Source organism: Acomys russatus, chromosome X, assembly GCF_903995435.1.
Source record: "Acomys russatus chromosome X, mAcoRus1.1, whole genome shotgun sequence".
NCBI lineage: Eukaryota > Metazoa > Chordata > Mammalia > Rodentia > Muridae > Acomys > Acomys russatus.
The window spans coordinates 108,862,418-108,882,563 of NC_067169.1; the positions used below are offsets into that span (position 1 = coordinate 108,862,418).

Below are 20,146 nucleotides of genomic sequence, written 5' to 3' on the forward strand. Positions count from 1 at the left end.
TCACTCTTATGGTGGGATGAGAGGCAAAGATGAGAAAATTTCTGGGAAGAACTGACAGCAGCTAGCCAGAGGACACACCACAACAGAAAGGAGATGAACCCCTGCCTTAACAAGGCAGGTGGTGAGAAATAACTTCTGAGGACTGTTCTCTGACCTCCATACACTCTGTGGCAGACACACAGACACATGCACAAAAGTAAAATAAGGCAAAATAAATGAAGAGCAAATATGACTTCATCAATACATTTTTAAAATGTCTCAAAGGGTAGTATGAAAGTTGGAAAGCATTTGTTCTCTAGACTTCTCTGTTATTAGCTGTGTGAACGACTTGAGAGCCTAAACTCTCATCCAGAGAGATGCCAGAAAGGACATCTAGAGAGAACAAATGATCACAAACCTGCAATGTGGTCCCCATGCCTCTTAACCCAATACTCAGCCATTACCTCTCTGCCTCAGTGTTACAGCCCTTCAAACTGACTGATTCAAACTGGCAGCCTTTCTTCAGATAAATTATAGTATGCCCTGGGAAAGAGCCAAGCCCTGTTCTTGCTTTTCATACTTTAGAGCTTTACAAAGTTAACTGAGATCCACCGGGCATGTCTGATGCCTCACACTGCTCTAAGCACTTGGTGCTAAGTTATACCTCTCTCTCTCTCTCTTGCTCCGTCCCCTTTGCCTTTTCTGTCTTGTGACCTTTGAAAATACTTCTGTACAGGTCTGTTTTTCAGCTGCCTGGAAGCTTGGAGACTGGACAGGTCACATACTTGGCTGCTGCTGCGTGCTTTCCAGCTCATCTTTCAGTCTCATTCCTTCTGGGGTGACTCTATGTGCCTTCCTTCAGGCCTCTGTGAGTGACTCACCGTGTCTCAGTTTTGTGCACAATAGTACAAAGAGCACCTGGTCACAAGGTGCTTGGGTGCAGTGATACATTCACTAAGAGCTGTTGACTCACTCTTTCCCCAGACCCTTAAAGTAATTCTCTGTAATGAAACCCACCCCAGGGAATGCTAACTTTAAAAATTAACTTTAAAATCTTCTGCAGGCAGCTGGAGAGATGGCTCAGCAGTTAGAGCCGTGGCGGCTCTAGGAGAGGATCTACGTTTAGATCCCAGAATTCACATGGAAGCTCACCACCATCTGCAGCTCCAGTTCCAGGGGATCCGAGGTCCTCTTCTAGCCTCTGCAGGCACCAAGCCACATGTTGTGCACAGGCATACATTACAGCCAAAACATCCAGATGTATTACACACACACACACACACACACACACACACACACACACACACACACACCCCACCGGGATACAGGGACAGACTTTAACATGCTATGAAGCTAGAAAAGGAATTCATAACCACAATATCAGATATTCTTTTATTACAATATTCAAATCATCTCAGTCTGATATACTTTTTAGCAAAATTTCTACCCAAAGTGGAAAACATCCTTTTTATTTAAAAAAAAAAAATCATTTTAAGCATTTGTGCTTAAATGAATAATCTTTAGGTATCAGAAAACCCCCAACAGTGAGAGCAGCAGGAGGTGTTTCTGTACCATCCAGTATTCTTAGAACTGCAAAGAAGCACAGTACACCTTCTGGCTGCTTCAGCACAGAAATCGCTGGCAACTTCACCATGTTTTTATTTGAAAATTAAACATGAAAATGTCATGGTCTGTTTCACAGTAGACAGCATCCTATAATGCATATCAGCTGCTATGAAGCCACATGGACCATGAACCTCTCAATCTGAGAAATATAGAAGATTGGACTAAGATACTCTGGCACAGGCATGGCTTTAGATTGAGGTTGGCTTCAAGAAAGCAAATAACCAAAGAACGGGGTTTGAGACAAAGTCTCATGGTGTAATCCTGGCTGGTCTGGAACTATCAGTCTAGATGAAGATGGCCTCAAGCTTAAGGAGATCCACTTGCCTCTGCCTCTCACGTGCTGAGATTAAAGTTTTTGTACCACCATAGCCAGCTATTTTAAGAAAAATTTTGAAGGAAAAAAAATTTAGCTGGGACAAAACTTAATAAAACTAATGATGATGATGATGACGATAATAATAATAATAGTAGTAGTAGTATTAATAATAATAACAATAATAGCTATTTGAAGAATAATATGGCTCATTGAAATTTCTGATCAAAGCAAGAGACATGCAGGTAACACTTGTATTTATAGGTGGAGAGGCCAAGGCATAGAAGCAGAGTGAAATAAAATATCCAAAGGTCATAATATCACTAGTGAACAGGAACTGAGATTTAAACCCAGAAAGTCTAGCACCAGAGTCTATGCTCAAACTCCCACCACTTGTCTGTCCACAGATGATACTTGTTTCTTAATATAAAACCCTTCTGACCTGGCCCTGGGATGAAGATAATAAAGGTTGACTTATGCCGGGTGTGGTGGCTCACGCCTTTAATCCCAGCACTCAGGAGCCAGAGGCAGGCGGATCGCTGTGAGTTCCAGGCCAGCCTGGTCTACAGAGCGAGTCTAGGACAGCCAAGGCTACACAGGGAAACCCCTTCTTTAAAAAAAAAAGGTTGACTTACTTACTTTTTCCCCCCAAAACAGGGTTTCTCTGTGTGTATCCCTGGCTGTCCTGGACTCACTTTGTAGACCAGGCTGGCCTCGAACTCACAGCAATCCACTTGCCTCTGCCTCCCAAGTGCTGGGATTAAAGGCATGAACTAGCATGTCCAGCTGAGGTTGACTTTCTTAAACATAAATAATTAAGCAATATCTCATTTGACCCTAAAACAACATCAGGAGGTAGTTAATATTATGTTTCTTTCGCAGACAACAGCATTATGAGAGGGCATGAAGGTATGGCTCCGTGCTAGGAATTCCTGGGCACCTGTAAAGGGAGGATCCATTCCCTGTACTTCAGAAACAATATGGAAACACAGAAGAGTAACTTGGCACACACGAAATTATTGCCCTCTTTGAAAAATTGGGCAATATCTGAAAGTAAGATAATTTGTGCATGCAGTAGAGTTCCACATGAAGTACAACATAGTTTAGTGTGGTTTTGCTCTGGTGCTGGGCATTGAATCCAGGGCCTCTGATTTGCATCTCCCACTTTGCTTAAGTACACTGTCTCTGTCTGTCTCTGTCTCTCTCTGTGTGTCTGTCTCTCTCTGTCTCTATCTTTGCGTCTCTCTCTATCTCTGTCTCTCTATCTCTGTGTCTCTCTCTGTCTGTCTGTCTTTGTCTCTCTGTCTGTCTCTGTCTGTCTGTCTGTCTGTCTGTCTCCCTGTCTCTCTCTCTCTCCTCCCCAATTCTGGTTTTCTCTTTCTTTCTTTTTTTAGTTTTTATTTTTGAGAAAGAATTTCATGTAGCCCAGCCTGGCTCAAAACTGAAATGTATAGCAACCAAGGATGACTTTAAACTTCTGATCTTCCTGCCTCTACCACCTTAGTGTCGCAGATTATAGGCATGTGCCACCATGCCCAGTTTAATAAGTTTGCTTTGTCTAAAATTGGGTTCTAAAAGACACACACTAGTAATGGGGATCACCAGCCTCAACTTTGGTTTCTCTAAAGAGCTACCTCTGTTTCCTTCTGTGGATACTGGCAGGGCAAATCAATCATGTACTTTTGCAAACAGTTCTTATTAGCAGAGCAGAAACTAATGGGCAAATGAAAGGCAAGGTAAGTAAGCTTACTTCCACTTGAAGGGTTGTACATCCTTTCAGAAAGTCATTGATGTTGTCGATGCAGTCGGCCTCAGTTTGGGGCTCCAGACAATACTAAAAAAAAAAGAGGCAAATGTCACTTGGAGATTGCTAAGCCATGACAAACAGACCATAATCATCCTTTGCTGCTAACTAGACATGGTAGGCTTTTGAAGGCAGAGGGCAGCCTCACTCTCCATCCAGGAAGAGAACTAGCCACTGAAGGAAGTGACGCAAACGCCTAAACAGTTGGTTTTTGTTTCAAATGTCTCCAAGCCCCTTTCACTTTAAAAGGTTTTCTTGCAGCTTTGACTCAATTGTGGGGATAGCAAATCAGAGAGACTAAGACCGCAGCAGGCCACTCTGCTTTCCTCCCTCTACTCCTGATGGTAACTTGTTGATATTCTATTTCACTGTGGCTGAGCACGACACTTTACCATGTCTCTCTGTATCTCATCAGTAGCTTAATCGCTGTTTCCCGAGTTAAAAAAATATATATAAGTCAATCTACTTGCTCCACAAAAGTAGAACTGATTCCAAAAGGTAAAGGAGCCCCATTTACAGTCACATTCTACAATGAAATGACCTTGGGAAAAGAGTCAGAGAACCTCTACTTTTAACGATATAAATGCGCCTACATTAGAAGCCACCCACTGTCATAACATGGGCTTCTTAGCCTCAAAAATCTTGGACTATTTCTTTAACACAGTTTAGTTTCACTTTGAAAGCTCATTGCATTCAATGCATAGTCTTGGTTTCTCTTTGCTTTTTTGTGAGTTTTATGTAAAAATTGACTTTTGTGAATAGACTTTTCTTCAGTGGGGTTTTCTTTTTTTAAAGGAAGTCTGCATCAATTTTTAGGTAAACTCTTGAACACCAGAAAGGTCTGCTGCAAATTATTCCATATTCCACAGACTTGTGTACCCAAAGTTCAAAACATGTCCAAAGTACACAGAAAAGTTTAGTGTGCATCTCTACAACACAGCAAACCCGTGCACAGTAAGGTTGCCCTCCCATCTCCAATTGCCAGTCGTGTAGCAGGTTTTTAGTAGGGTGACATTTGAGGACCAACTACTGAAGGATAATATTTCATTTTTGTGACTTTTTCAAAGTACAAGGACAGTAAGAAAGAATGCCTAACTCTAAAAAAGATATTGAAGTAGGAGATTGCCATGACCCGGCAATAGAGAGAGAAAAAAAATCTCAAAAAAGCAATCGCAAAGACACCGCAAAACAACCTTACCTTCTCCACAGAGCCAGGCAAAAGTTTGTTGATGAGTTTGCACAACACTACCCCATTTTTCAGCGAGGACTTCAAGAACTCCTCTGGGTCACAGATGGTCTTTTTGGGGGACTCTAAGACTCCCAAAGATATAAGCCATGTCACGACTTGTTCTTCTGAATTCATGACTGACGCTCTCGTACACTCTGAACAGCTCTCTGGGGCAGCTGTGAGGACTAAGCCACATCCGCGATTGCATCTGCTGCTGTCTTCCTTTTTATGAGCTCTTTTCTGGTGCTTGCAGGGCAAAGGTTTAAGGCAACTTTTCTTTTGACAGCACTGGAACGTGGGATTTCTAAACCACAGAGATCATACTCAAAGATATGGAAAGGAATGATAACGAATGGACAGACTCCTGGGGATAACATCGCTGGTTTTTTTCAAGACCTGCAAAACACATTCATTAGGCTTTTTTTTTTTTTTTAAGGAGGAACACGTACAGCAGTGAAAGAAGCTGTAGGGAAAGGAAGTGAGGAGGATGCCGGGGAGGCAGAAAAGTAAGCAAGTGCTGGTGGAAACCGGAGTGAGCCCACACTCTAAAGAACCTTAGAAATGAGATAGGCACCGACAGACTTGGGAAACACTGTTAATACAGTCTAGCCCCAGTAAAAAAAAATCTGGCTTCTGTCACGATGAAGGTGGCAACTGGCTCTTAGGTCCGACGATCTGAGCCTCGTGGAGAGCTGTGCTGGTAAAACAGAGCTCGAAGAATTAGGTGGGTTGAGAAAACTCCTCCCAGAAATGGCCAGATGTCCTCAGACAATCTCACAGAGATGGTGTGTGTCACGATCATTCCTTCCTTACAAAACACGTGGAGTCCCGTGGTGACAACTTGCCAAGCAAATGAAGATTGTCCCTGCTGTCAACCATCACGGCATATAAGCAGAAGCTGGAAGAATGGCATTTTATTTTGTAGCCAAAAAGCTATGTTTAGGGAAATAGGCTAAGGATAACATCTGACATCCTGTTTACTTGCATTCTTTAGCAATTCTTTTTCTGGACCTGGTTCCACTCCACAGTCCAGCTGCAGTACCCTTAGCAAAGACTCAGACATAGTCACAGAAAATAAGGCAAATATTCTTGGAGACAGAGCACTTGAAAACAAAAGAGCACTTGTCCTCTCTGTCTACACTACAGACTGAAAAATTCACTTTTCTCCATCAACAAACACTCTGAGTTTAAAATAGTCATCCTAAAGCCAGCCCCAGTCATGAATCCAGAAGAACTATTAAATGTTGCCTTATCACAAATTTCTCTGTAGTATGACCAAGAGAGGTCTATTATTCTCAAACATTTGGAGGCCCGGGTAAAATACATCTAGAGAAATGTATGATAAAGCAAAGTTTAATTGCATAGCTTTATCTTGGCAAACGCACCCCATCACTACCTCTCCTCACATATGGGAGGCATTCGGTTAATCATAGTAGTTTTCTGCTAAGCCTCACAGTCCCTTTCTAGTCCTTCCCTTCTGCTTTTTTGATGGTGATAGGGCTAGGGATAGTTTTGTGTAGCTCACGCTGGCTTTGATTCCATATGTAGCTGAGGCTGGCTTTGAACTCCTGATCCTACTACTGCCTCTACCACTCAAGCACTAGGGTTTTAGGCATGCAGCACCAAACTGAGGGTATGGGGTGCTTCCAATATAATGATTTTGACCTTTGCAGGTTATTTGGTTACAATCACACACAATCTAGATCAGTGGTTCTCAACCTGTGTGTCTCAACCCCTTCGGTCAAATGACCCCTTCACAAAGATCGTGTATCACATATCCTGAAACTCAGATATTGACACTATGATTCATAACAGTAGCAAAATTACAGTTATGAAGTAGCAATGGAATAATTTTACAGTGGGGGTGGGTCACCACAACATGAGGAACTGTATTAAAGGGCCACAGCATTAGGAAGGTTGAGAACCACTGCTCTAGATGACCTTTCTCTATCAGTCTCAACAGTATGCATATTCTTCCTTAATCCAGAAGCTATATTCAATTATAACCACTCACCAATGAAAAAATTAATCTTCTCCAAAAGAATCATCTCACTGGACATAAAAACCACTCCGGCCCCATTCCCAGCAGTAGCAATCCCCCAGCAAATGAACTCAATGGGAACTTTGGAGATTCTTTCTCCCATAATGCTTTGTCAGGTGTTTTTCCTTTTGTTTTTAACATTACATGTCTTTGTATTTATCTTGTGGCTCCGGGTTCTGTATTTTCACAGGGTTCCTGTGTGTGGGAACTTGTGTTTCATTGCATCTATCTGTTTCTCCTGGTTTTTCTTCAGCTCTCTGTTTTGTTTTGTTTTTTTTTTTTTTTTTTTTCCTGTTTGCTTGTTTTTGTCGTATTCTGATGTGTTTTTTGGTTTTTTTATTGTTATTCTCTGGATGCCTGTTTGTTTTCTGAGCAGAGACAGAAAGGGTATGGCTCTAGATGTGAGTGATGAGGGTGTTGGGGAGTTTTGAAGAAGGAAAAACTGTAAACAGAATATATTATATTAAAAAAGCAATTTTCAATAAAAAATGTTGAAGGAAAAAAGTGTGTATGTGTGTTCTTTCAACTCCTTTTTACCTTTATTCTCTCCACATCATAAGCAACTGCCCACCTTCTTTCAATCCTTTTATGCCAGCTTGTATTTTCAAGGATCTTGCATAAAGGGAATTATATAATATGGTGGCGTTACTGGTGGTCATAGTCTGGACCAGGTGCTTACAGGTTCTTGGTTTCTCAACCAAAGAACTGAAATAAAGGCTCACATGTATTGTGAAAGTAGCAAAAAAAAAATCTTTATTCAAAGTGAAGAAACAGTATAGCTCATAGGGAGCACACTGTCAGATGGCAGCCACGAGTGAAGGTGCTCAAGCGCACCTGATTATCAGACATTATGAAAAGGTTGCTGAAGAGGGCAATATATGCCCATTGCTTAAAGCAGGTATGTGTGCAGCCTAAAGCAGGGATCCCCAAGTTGTCGACACGTTGCTAGATGCATTGTTAGCAAAGAGAGGTGCACATAGCCCAAGCCAAGCCAAATCAAAGTTATCTCCTATGCCTACCTGATTCTGTCCTTTTCTTTCTTTGGTTTCTTAACACTAACATTTTGAGGTTCAGTAATGTAGTTGGGTTTATCTATAGTTGTATAAGAAAGATTTTTATCTCTGTGGTTTTGGCTTGCTGTAATTATAAGTAAAATAAATATAGTCAATCAAAATTTTAATTGGATTTGACCCATGGCCAAATCTATGTAATGGAAATAAACAGAGTCCATTTGCTGATAGATTTGTTTCCTCAATATGACCTATTTAAATAGAGTGTTGTATGCCATTTTGGATAGCATCATAATTGCTCAGGCAAATTTTACGCAACAGACAAACAAAAACTGGCAGTATTACTGAGGTACTACTTATATTTTATGATGATAAACAAAGCCGGAGCCATTTCAGGAATATACTGTTATCCAAAATAGGTTCATTTCCAGTGTCATCTGGTTTAAAATGTGCTTTGTTTTGTTTTGTTGAGACAAGATTTCATTGTATGGCCCTGGTTAGCCTGGGACTCAATAATAGACGAGGTGGGCTTTAAAGCTCATGTGATCCTCTACCTCAGTCTCTTTAGAGGCGGACAGATGTGCTCCATAACTTCTAGCTTTCTACCTCTGGTTAAACATTTAACTATATCAAATTACTGTAAGAAGTAATGAAAAGGTGGAGACGGCCACAAACCATCACATCCAGGCAAAAGAAATGATTGTTTAATATAGAGACTTGAAAGTTAGATCTGTTACGGAATAATGTCAGAGCGGGCAAGCTTCTGTGTGAAGTGACTAACCATGGCACCCAGGCTGGCTTGAGAGGCAGGTCAAGACGAGAAAGGAGCCGATGAGCTGGGAAGTCAGATGAGAGCAGATAGTGGCGGTCTCAAGAACTGAGCAAGCTTCCTAGGAGGGAATGAGGAAAAAGAACAAAAGTCCAGCTTCATACCCTCTGCCCCGCTGAGTCTACCTGCTTAAAAGTTCGCCTACCTCCCTTTATCCCAAAGAAAACTCCAGAAGACCCCCGTTAGCTAGTTTTGTTCTGGTTTCTTTTCATGCTTCTAGTGATAGCTTGCTTAAAAAAAAAAAATTCTTCAAGCCAGGTGTGGTGGTGTACATATTTAATCTCAGCACACAGGAGGCAGAGGCAGACAGATCTTTGTGAGTTCGAGGCCAGCCTGGTCTACAAATCAAGTCCAGGACAGCCATGGCTACAAAGAGAAACCCTGTCTCGAAACATTAAAAACAACAACAACAACAACAAAATCTTCAAAGGAGGTGAACATGATGATGGTGCAAGTTTGCCATCCCAGCCCTTGGGTGGCAGATGAGGGAAGGTCAAGAATTCAGGGACATTCTTGCCTGCACAGTGAGTTTGAGGCCAGCATGGGCTATGTGAAGGCCCTGCTTCAAAAGAATAGATTTTAAAAATCTTTCAAAGGCTTTCCATTGCCTGAGCAGTGATTGACAAACAAGAATGTGCACAATGATAACCTCCTGCTTGTAATGGAGAAAAGGGAATGAGGGTAGAATTTGAGCTGAAGCAGGTAACATTTTTGTTAGAAATAAAAAGACTTAAAGGAATGAGCCATATGTGAACATATGTTAAAGCTGGCTAATGGGTAAAGTGGGACCTGTTATACTATTTTCTTTACTTTTATGCATTTGAAATTTTCACATTGATTTGCTATTTTAACCACAAGTCTGTTTGGGGCACTTGTTTAAACAAAGATCTGCTGGACCCGTGCCCAGCTCTTCTAGTTCCGAAGGCCTGCAGTGGAGCCCTTCCCTTGTCTCGGATGCACACAGACCAAGGCCACACTTGAAGAAACAGCCTGGCTTCTGAGCTTCGCCTGCACTCCAGCCCCTGGCAAGATGTGCTTGGTTTCAGTATCCACAGGAACAATTTTCGCACTACGGCAGTGAGTCTCTCAGTCCTCAGACTGCCTCTCACTGGGATTGATGCACTACCTCTCAGATAGCCTTCATGGCTGCTCTCTCTGAAGATAGACCTAGGATTTCTAAATGCTTCTTGCTTTGCCAGATGGCACAGTGTTAAGTTTTATCACTGAGGGGTGAGAGAGAAGTAGTGCCGATTACTTCCTGGTTCCTCACTCCACAGGCTCTCGCTGAGCCCCTCCCTCTCCCCTTCCCCCTTCCCCCCTCCAGTTTTTGCCCCACTGACTTTCTTTCTGTAGCTCTCTGGCTTCTCTGATGTGTGGTGGGGAGAAGTTTTCCTTGATGTTCCCTTGAGTGCTTCTGTAGCAAAATGTCTCTGGTGAGACACGTCCCGTGGGAACAACCCGCCCAGAAGGGCATGCTTTCAGGAGGTGGCAGATGGCTGCTGTCCAGCAAGCTCCACTGACTCAGCTTAGCCCAAGGTCTCTAACAAGGCCTGGGCCTCAGCTATTGATTGAGAGGCGGTTGTCACAGTCCATGGGGCATTGGACATGGTATATTATGTTTACCATATCGACTATTCTATAGTAATCTGCTAGTCTTACATTCTTTTAAGGTTCCCTTTACTTCTTTTGTCCACTGTATGAAATTTACTTCTATCCAGGCCCTCAACACCCCAATCCTCTAAGCTTCTGCTGCTGTTAGCTTCTTAAATTTATTCCCTAGGTTAGTCTCAGACTTGAAAAGTCAACCAATTTAAGCTCAAGATGGAGAACCCTTACAGTAATTTGAAAAGGAAGAGTTTATCATAAGAATTATCAGCCCAAACCAGGCATGGTGAGAGGTACATGCTTGTAATCTCAGCACTCAGGAGGCAGAGGCAGAGGGATTTCCGTGAATTTGGAGCCAGCCTGATCTCCATAGTGGGTTTCAGGACAACCAGAGGTACATAGTGAGACCCTATCTTCAGAAAAGGAAGAAAGAAAAGAAGGAAGGAAGGAAGGAAGGGAAGAAGGAAAGGAAAATAAAGAGCAGCCAGAGGGGCTGAGGAGATGGCTCAGTGGGTAATATTCTCACTGTACAAACATGAGGACCTGAGTCCTCAGTGCTGGGGTTATAGGGCCAGCCACCACACCTACCCTTGCTATTTTTTACTTCTGAGATCAATGTTATGTAGTCAGGCTGGACTTGCACTCTCCCTCCCAAGTCCTGGGGTTGCAGGAGGTATGCACCACACCTGGCTCTTTTCTTCTGTGGCATGCGTGTGTGTGCACATACATAGCCAGGTGCACATTCCTGCACATAAACTTGTGGAGGCTGGAGGTTGACCTCAAGTAACAATCTCTATTGAGCTCCACATTATTTTTTGAGGTCAAAGCTCTTACTGAACCTGGAACCCCTTGTTTTGGCTAAACCAGCTAGCCAGTGAGTCCCAGAAACTGCATGTCTCCATTTCCCAGGAGCTAGGGTTGCAGGCTGTCCTAGTTTGCGTCTCTATTGCTGTGATAAAGCCATGATATATATATAAAACAAGTAGGGAGGAAAAGATTTATTCCATGTGAGTTTGAGTCCGTCATGAAAGGATGCCAGAGCATTTCGTCAAGGCAGGAGCTATAGCAAAGGCTGTAGAGGAACACTGCTTCCCATCTTACCGCCAACGCTTTGCTGAATTTGCTTTCTTTTTTTTTTTTTTATTTTATTTTTACTTATTGTATATGAGTGCTTTATCTGCAGAAGAGGGTATCAGATTACATTATAGATGGTTATGAGCCACCATGTGGTTGCTGGGAATTGAACTCATGACCTCTGGAAGAGCAGGTGGTGCTCTTAACCACTGAGCCATCTCTCCAGCCCCATTGAATTTGCTTTCTTATCCAAGCCAAGACCACCTTCCCAGAAGTGGGGTGCACCATCCCACATTCACTCACGAATGCAGACAGTGCACCCTGCAAGGTAGGCTCATAGACCAACTTGAAGGAGGCCATTCCTCAGCTGAGCTTCCCTCTTCCCAGCTAAGTGGAGTTTATGTCAAGTTGAGTAAACAAATAGCCAGCCCAAAGCCCAGCATGCAGCTCTTAGGTTCCAGGCATCTGAAATCAGGTCCGCACTCTCACACAGTAGGCACACTACCTGATGAACCTCTCCGGCTGGCAATTCTTTATGCTGAACTTGTACTTTTCAAATGACTATAAGGTGCCTGCAACCTGATTGAATGTAAACAGAGTCACTTTATTGTCTTCAAAGAACACCTCTTCTCGACTTCGACAAGCCAGTGGCAAGGCTATACCTTGTATGTCGTCATCACAGAAAATGCTCTGCTTCCTGAATGATGGAGTTGAAGTACATTTTTCCATCTCTCCCACTATAATTTCCTGACTTTGTAGAGGCCTCCAAATAATTTCTCATAATAATTGTATACATTTTTATTCCCACAAAGACATGATTTTCCATTGACCAAGTGCTAGTTCAGAGTTCTAAATTTTTACTTACATCATACACATGAACAAGAGAGAGGAGGGAGAGAGAAAAGGAGTTCACAAATAAAGTATCTCTGATAAAGGACATTTATGTAGACTTGTAAAGAACCTATAACTCAATAATATGACAACTAAAAGCAAATATGTTTCTCCAAAGACAACATGTACAGATCCAATAAGCACATGAAATGATGCTTAACTTCTTCAGCAATCAGAGAATTATAAATAAAAACTACAGCAGGGTTCCACTTCACAAGAATTAAGGTAGCTATAATTCAAAGGGCAGACAAGCTGGGCATGGTGGCATATGCCTGCACTCCCACCAATATGAAGGGAAAACAGGTAAACCAATAGTTAAAGGTCAGCCTCAGCTACATATTGAGTTCAAAGCCAGTCTTGGCTACATGAAAAATGTCTCAAAATAACCAAGAAACAAACAGAAAATAAATATGCATCACATGATTAACTGATAAACTATTACAACATGGAATTTATTAGAAGAATGAATAAAATATTGATAAATACTATCTCGTGGATAAACTTTTAATATATCACACTGTATGAAAGAAGTTGGACACAGATTATATGTTGTGATTCCACTCACATGAAATACTGAGAATAAGCAAATCTGAAAAGAAAAAGTAGCACAGTGATGTCCCAGGGTTGGGGCAAAGGTTGAGGAAAAAGGACTAGTGACTGCTTATGTGTGTGGGTGGGTTGGAGGGAGGAGTTACAGGAATGTTCTAAACTTGACATGGTGATGGCTGCACAACTCTGTGACTATAGAGATAGCTACTGAAGTATACACTTTAAATAGCTGAATTATGTGCTATATAAATTATATCTCAATAAAATGCCTTTCCTTTTTAGAAATGCAACCATGAATTAAAAAAAAAAAAGATTGCCTTAGCTTAAGGCACCATGTTTACAACACAGCTAGCAGGAAGGATGAAAAGGGACAAACTTCATCTGGCCCCGGAGTGTATTAGAGTTAATGGAATGTTATGAATGCTTCATAATATCTCATTTCAGGAGGATGAAACATCAGAGCCAGGAAGAAAATATCACAAATCACATGTCTAATGACATCTTACTACCCCAAAAGGATTTGCAAATTTTTACAAATTTTTCAACAGTGGGGGAGAGCCAATTTACCTGCTCATACTGCCTCACGTTTACTATTTTAGCATTGAAGAGACCAAGGCATGAAGATTACCATGAGTTCAAGGCCAACCTGAGCTTCATAGTAAATTCCAGGCTAGAGTGGGTTACAGTAGCGAGACCTGTCTCAACCTTGCCCCAACCCCAATCCAACAGAAAATGGACAAAATACCTGAATGGACATTTCATGAAATGGAATATTTGGATTATAAAATAAATACATGAAAAGATGCATAGCTTAATTAATCACTGGAGAAATAAATGCTTACCTGATACATGAGACACAAACAGAATAAGGGCTAAAATAAAGGAACAGTGATGCCACAAAATGCTAGTGAGAATACAGAAAAGGTGAACTTGAATATCACTGCTGGTCAAGAAAGTGCTACCGCTGTTTTGAAAACAGTCTGCAGTTTCTTGAAGAAAAGCAAGCAAACAAGCACTAAATGTGTAAGTACATTTGTGAGCATTTCCCTCCAAAATGATTATAAAATACAAGCACAAGCTACCATACCTATGTGATTCAAATGTTCTTTTATAGGCAAATGCCTAAAACTGATCTCTAGACATAGTGTAGAATACCACTTAATGATAAAAATAAACTAATGATTGATATATACAACAACTTGGATGGAACACAAAGTATTGTATTGAACAAAAGCCAATTTCAAAAAGTTGCATACTATAGATCTTTATTTATTAATACTCTTTTTTTTTTTTTTTTTTTTTTTGAAACAAGGTCTCATGTATCCCAGGCTGATTTTGGACTCAAATGTGTATGGAAGGCTGGCCTTGAGCTCCTGGTTTTCTTGCCTCTACCTCCCAAGTGCTAGGAATATAGGTATGTGTTTGATTAACCAGGTTATTAATATTCTTTAAATCATAGATGCTCAGAGCTTTCTTGGTGTCAGAGGTGTAACATCCATAAAAATATTGGGCACTAGAGAGAAGGTTTGACAGTGAAGAGTGCTTGTTCCTCTTGTAGAGGATTTGAGTTCAATTCTAAGCCTCCATATTAGGTGATCAGGTGGCTAAACTCTAGCTCTTGAGGATCTAACACCTCCGGCTTCCATGAGAACTTGCACTTATCACACACACACACATATACACACACACACATACACACACACACACACTTATCAAAAATACCATTGCCTTCTTCAAGGTTCAAGAAACAGCACAGAAGAGGGAGCAGGAAGAATGAAAGAGCTAGAGGAGGGGGTAGAACATTGTATTCTAGGACTAACATAGATGCTACACTCTTGAAGTCACAGAAGTTAGGATTATCTGGACCAGATCGGGCTCATCATAGAGGCAGCACCCCTCTCTCAGGATCTATAGGCACTTTATGGTTGCTAGGGAGGGGGGAAACATGGTCACTGGTAAGGTGCTCATGGTCCAGGAATGATCCTGTAAACAATAATAATAAAATTCACTGGGTGATGCATACAAAATGACATGGAAGTAGAGGGGGGGGGTCTCTCTTGAGTGTCTTTCATCCAGGAACTAACCCCATTTAGGAGACATTCACTGTGCTGGTGCTGCTGCTAAAGGCCATGATTGTGTCTGTGGTCCAGGCTGTGGCCAAAGGCCATGTTTATGTCTATGGTCTTTACTGGCACCAGAGACCATGCAGAGATCTGTGGTCCCTTCTGACACTGGAGGCCATGTAGATGTCTGTGCTGTGGCCAGGAACCATGTGGAAGTCCATGATAGATGCTGCTGACTGTAAAGGACAAGGAAGCTTCTTTTACAGTGGTATCAATGACTGCAGACCCACAGCCAAGAATGAGACACATAGACACAAAAAAGAAACAGTCTAGACTGGAAGCCATTGAAGACGGCCAACACAAATTGGACTTGGTATTTTGGTTGTTTTATTCTATTCCTCTTCCTCCTCCTCTTCCTCCTCCTCTTCCTCCTCTTCTTCCTCTTCCTCCTCCCCTTCTCCTTCTTCTTCTTGGGAAAAGACTCAAGGGTGGTAGGGTGGACCTGGGAGGACTGGGAAGTGACTGTGATTGGGGTGCATTATGTAAAATTTCCAAACAATCAATAAAAATATTATGTTGCAAAAAAAGATTTAAAAAATACTTTAGGAGAGATCTTCCTTCTTTATTTTTACGTTGTTTGTTTTCAGACTGTGTATTCCTATGTAACCATGGCTAGAACTTGCTTTGTAGACAAGACTGATTTCATATTCTTAGCAGTCCTTCTGCTTCTGCCTCCCAAGTCCTGGGATTGCAGGTATGTGCTCCCACACCCACCAGGCTCAGAGGTGATCTTAACTTAAGGTATTTAAAAGAAAACAGCTCTCACCTATCAGAAGACTATTTAAAGCATTTCTCTCTTGTGGACTCTGAAACAACTCCCTGCCTGCCTTCCCCACTTGGTTGAAGTCTTGCTTTGTATTTAGCTTAAGAAGCAGCAATCCATCTATTGCAAACTAAGCCGCCTACCCGCATCTGCAGTATGTGCTCTGTCTTCCCTCCCAGTACAGCATGCTAAGTGCTAGTGTCCCTCTTTAACCTGGGGTTTAGACACTTGAATGCTTCAGTCCAGCAGCTATGTCCATGCCATTTCCTACATCTCTATGCTTCCTTGCTGAGGATGTCTTGACAAGATGCCATGGACTAGGTGGCCTAAGAAAGCAAAGCGTATTTTCTCACAGATGAACATTAGATAGATGTCAACTATCAAGATGTCAGGGAGTGGAGCAGGGCACTCTTCTGCCCCGAGAAGAGGTAGTGGAAGTTAATAGTTGCTGGGAGGAAGGGAAGATGTTCTCTTTAGTGGTAAACTGCCCTGCTCCAGGAAATAACACCCTACTCATGCTCCTGTAAGCAATCATAATTAAACTCATTGAGTCATCATAAAAGAAAAATACATGTCAGTAGAGACCTGGGGATATTGCTTAGTTGGTAGAATACTTCACCTGGCAGGCACAAAGCCCTAGGCTCACTCCCCAGTTCTGCATAAGCCAGGTCTGGTGGTACACACTTATAATCGCAGCATCTGGGAGGTAGAGGAATAAGGTTTCCCACAAGTTCAAGGCTGGCTATGGCTACATAGTGAGACCCTTTCTCAAATCAGCAAAATGTACCACAATACAAAATAAAGCAAAACAAACCCTATCCCCTAAAATCATTACCTTATGAGGATCTGGGGAATCACTCTTCAACAGAAATTCTCTTCCCTTCTTCCTTCTCTTCCCTCTCCCTCCTCTTCTCCCCCGCCCCCCCACAAGGTTTCACTCAGTAGCCCAGGCTAGCCAGAAACTCACTATGGAGCTCAGGCTGGAACTCTTGGTAATCCTCCTCCTTTAGTTGCTTAGGTGCTGGGATTACAAGCATAAGTCACTATACACAGCCAAACCGAGCCCAAGCAACCTCCATGTTACCCGGTGATGAATTATAGAACCTCTCACCAGACTTCTCGGCAGCATTTATAACCAGCACCCCCTGTATTCTCAGGCAATTAAGTTTTATTCCTTCTCAAGTCTCTGATGGAGCTGAAGACCAGATAGTTTAGTCTTACGACGAAGCTTAGTTGTTTAGGGATTAAGATGTTTTTAGGTCTAGATGATGTTTTAAATTGATAATGATGAGATATGATAGACAGTGGTTTGCATTCAGAATTGTAGAGATTTTTTTTTCAAGGCTGCCAAATACAAATAGCCAAAACACTAAGAATGTAACATTTACATAATTCCTTATTATTTTGTGATTCTCCTTTTGCATATAGTTTATTGTATGTATGTGTCATATATGTGCAATATAATAAAAAATTGCAAAAATGCTCAATTATTACCTTCTGGAAACTCATGTTGCTACATAAGGAAGTCCAGTGCTCAAATCCTAACAGTTAGAGATGAGCTGTGGACATGTATTATTGTCGTGAGTATGCCTGTAGGTGGGTGTGTGCACAAGAGTGCTGGTGCCCATGGAGGCCTGAGGCATTGGAACCCCTGGAGCTGGAATCACAGGTAGCTCTGAGCTCACCAGAAAACTGTGACTCTTCAAACTCTGAGACTCTTCAAGAGCACTGTGTTCCTAACTACTGAAATATTCAGAGACATCTTAAATAATCAATTAAAAATATTTTTATTGTTCAAAGACTCTTGGTTTCAAAGCTGGGGGTTGTATTGTTTTAAATCTGTCCTTTAAATGTAATCAGAATTGTATTGCTACAAATTCATGAAGCTAGGGACTTAAAAATTAAGATATATGTTATACTAGTCTCTCGCACACCACACGAAAAAATAAAAGCAGTTGGAAAACAACAATGGGAGATAACCTTATTTCATGTTTATTGGTGAATTTTTATTGACAACTCAAACTCCCCTGAAGACTGGATCATAGGTGCTTTTAAAGTGTCTTAATGATATTTGCAGTGGAAAGTGTTAACATTTGATTTTGTGATGAAATGTGAGCAAGTTCTAAGTTCTTCCTTTCAGGATCACACAGTGTGGGTTTACCGTATCCACTATGGAAACTGTCAAATATTTGAGGGCATATAGCTTTAATTCTGTGCCGTGGGATTCTGAGGACTTGAGACTAACGATTTGAATGCATTACACATGGTCAACCGATGGCCCCCTCCCTACTCCTTCACCCTGCTTCCTCAGTTTCTTAAGGAGAAGAAACATTTACAGAGCCTCAACCCCCAGTCTACTGAAAACACTCCTAGGCCACCCAAGCGTGTGTGAAATTAAGCAGCAAAAGATGAAAAACGATGTTTAAGAAAAATTCATCAATGGTGCTAATTGAATTTACTTCTCAAAATTGACATCTACTGGCTAGGGCTACAGTTCAGTGGATTACTTGCCTACCTTTCATGAAAGCCCAGGTTCAATTCCAGGTACTATGTAAAGCAATTCATTATTTTTACTTGAGAAAGAGATGGGAAATTGTTTCTTTTGTTTTCATAAATGAATTATCTAGCCCCATAAAGGCTCTTCTGGAGACACATCTTCCACTGTGCTTCTGTGACTTTGGTGTCTTCTAACCTCATTAGTGTACGTGTGTCTCTTTGACCAGTTGTTCTGTTTCTTCCAGATTGAGATCGGAGTGCCCCAGGGATCAGGCCTTGGTCATCTTTCTTCTAGCCATATTCATTTCCTGGGTGAATTCATCACTATAAATGGCCAGGCCTGACCTGTGCCTTCAACTTGAGACTCATATTTCAACTGCCTACTTATTGTCCCCAGTGATCTAACCTCGGGTCAGTGTGACTCAGATTCCGTGCTGCAGTGCATCAGGCCTGTTCTTCCTAAGGGACTAAGTACAGGAGGAAGTTAGATGGACAATCTCAGTGAGTTCTGAAATCAAGGTGAAAAGCCTTGAAGTCAGACTTCACTTCCTTTCCTTCCTTTAGACCCCAAGTTCAGGCAACTGGCTCTGCTGTCCACCCTGTACAATTTCAGAAGTCATCTTCCTACAATTCTTTCTACTGCTGTTGTACTGGTCTAAGCTACTTTCTGTCTCACCTGAATCTCAGCTAATAGCACTGCCCCAAAGGCCTGCTATGTCTCTTCTTGCCCTGTTGTACTGTAGAAAATTTCTACACATGAACATAGGGAAACAGGATAACTTTTTCATTTTTATCATTTTTTTAACATGGGGTGGGGGCCCATGAGTATAGGTGTTGTGGGGAAGACTGAGCTGTCAGATCCTCTGGAGCTAGAGTGATAAGCTGACTGACATGGGTGCTGAGGACCAAACTCAGGTCCTCTGCAAGAGCAGAGAGTGGGCTTAACCTTAGCCGTCTCTCCAGTCCCAGAATATTTTTTTTAGGTAAGGTCTCAGGCAGCTCTTTGAACTCTTGTTGCGTCTGTCAAGTGTAGGTACAGGTAAGGACTGCTGTGCCCAGTCTTACTCAATGCTGGGCATGCCACACAACATTGGATGCATGCTAAGCAGGGTCTTTACCAACAGAGCTGCATTCCCAGGCCTCAGAAACACATATGAGCTGGATGTGGTAGCTCATGCCTGTCACCCCAGTGGAGGATCAAGACTTCAAGGTCAGTTACATATTGAGTTTGAGGCCAGCCTAGAATACACAAGATCTTGTCTCAAACGAACAGGAGGAAAGAATCTTTCTCTTGTGGTCTCACTTTTCCAATTGAGTTTTCACCATATTTGGGATAAAACCCAAAGGGCATACCATGGACACCTAGGCCTCCATGATTTGGCCTCTGTCTAGATTAAGTTATATCCCCTACCAAGCTTCTTACTTGACCTGCTCCCATGGATTCTTTGCATACCAAGTAAGTCGAAACCCAGGGGCTTTTGTATTTGTCTTTGTATGAGCTACTAAAATGTCATTACTTTAGCCAGGAGTAGTAGTGAAAACCAATAATCCCCGAAAGTGGAAATTTGAAGCTACACTAGGCTACATCATAAATCCCCTTATGTCCAAAGGAAAAAAAAAAAAAAAAAAAAAACAAAGACTCCATGCCCACCTCCCCCTTCCATACTGGAACTTTGTCTGGCTTGAGTTTACACAGGTCTTGTGGATGACACCACAACTATTGTGAGTTCATATGTGCAATAGTCCTTTTCCTTTCCACACTGGGAGAGGACCAGCCAGTTTCTTTCCAGGGTGTGTGATCCCTGGTAGGTTGAC

At 41.9% G+C, this 20,146-nt stretch overlaps 1 protein-coding gene across 1 annotated transcript in view; it reads right to left on the reverse strand.

Annotated features, from left to right (window-relative positions):
- Positions 1 to 5,760, reverse strand: part of Arhgef6 (Rac/Cdc42 guanine nucleotide exchange factor 6) — a 114,028-nt gene extending 108,268 nt beyond the window's left edge. Inside the window, exons 1-2 of the mRNA XM_051142457.1 lie at positions 4,921 to 5,760; positions 3,669 to 3,752 (exon numbers count right to left, since the gene is read on the reverse strand). Coding sequence (XP_050998414.1) covers positions 3,669 to 3,752; positions 4,921 to 5,085 — 249 coding nt within the window. The 5' untranslated portion in view covers positions 5,086 to 5,760. The remainder of the gene's footprint in view (positions 1 to 3,668; positions 3,753 to 4,920) is intronic.
- Positions 5,761 to 20,146: the final 14,386 nt, after the last annotated feature.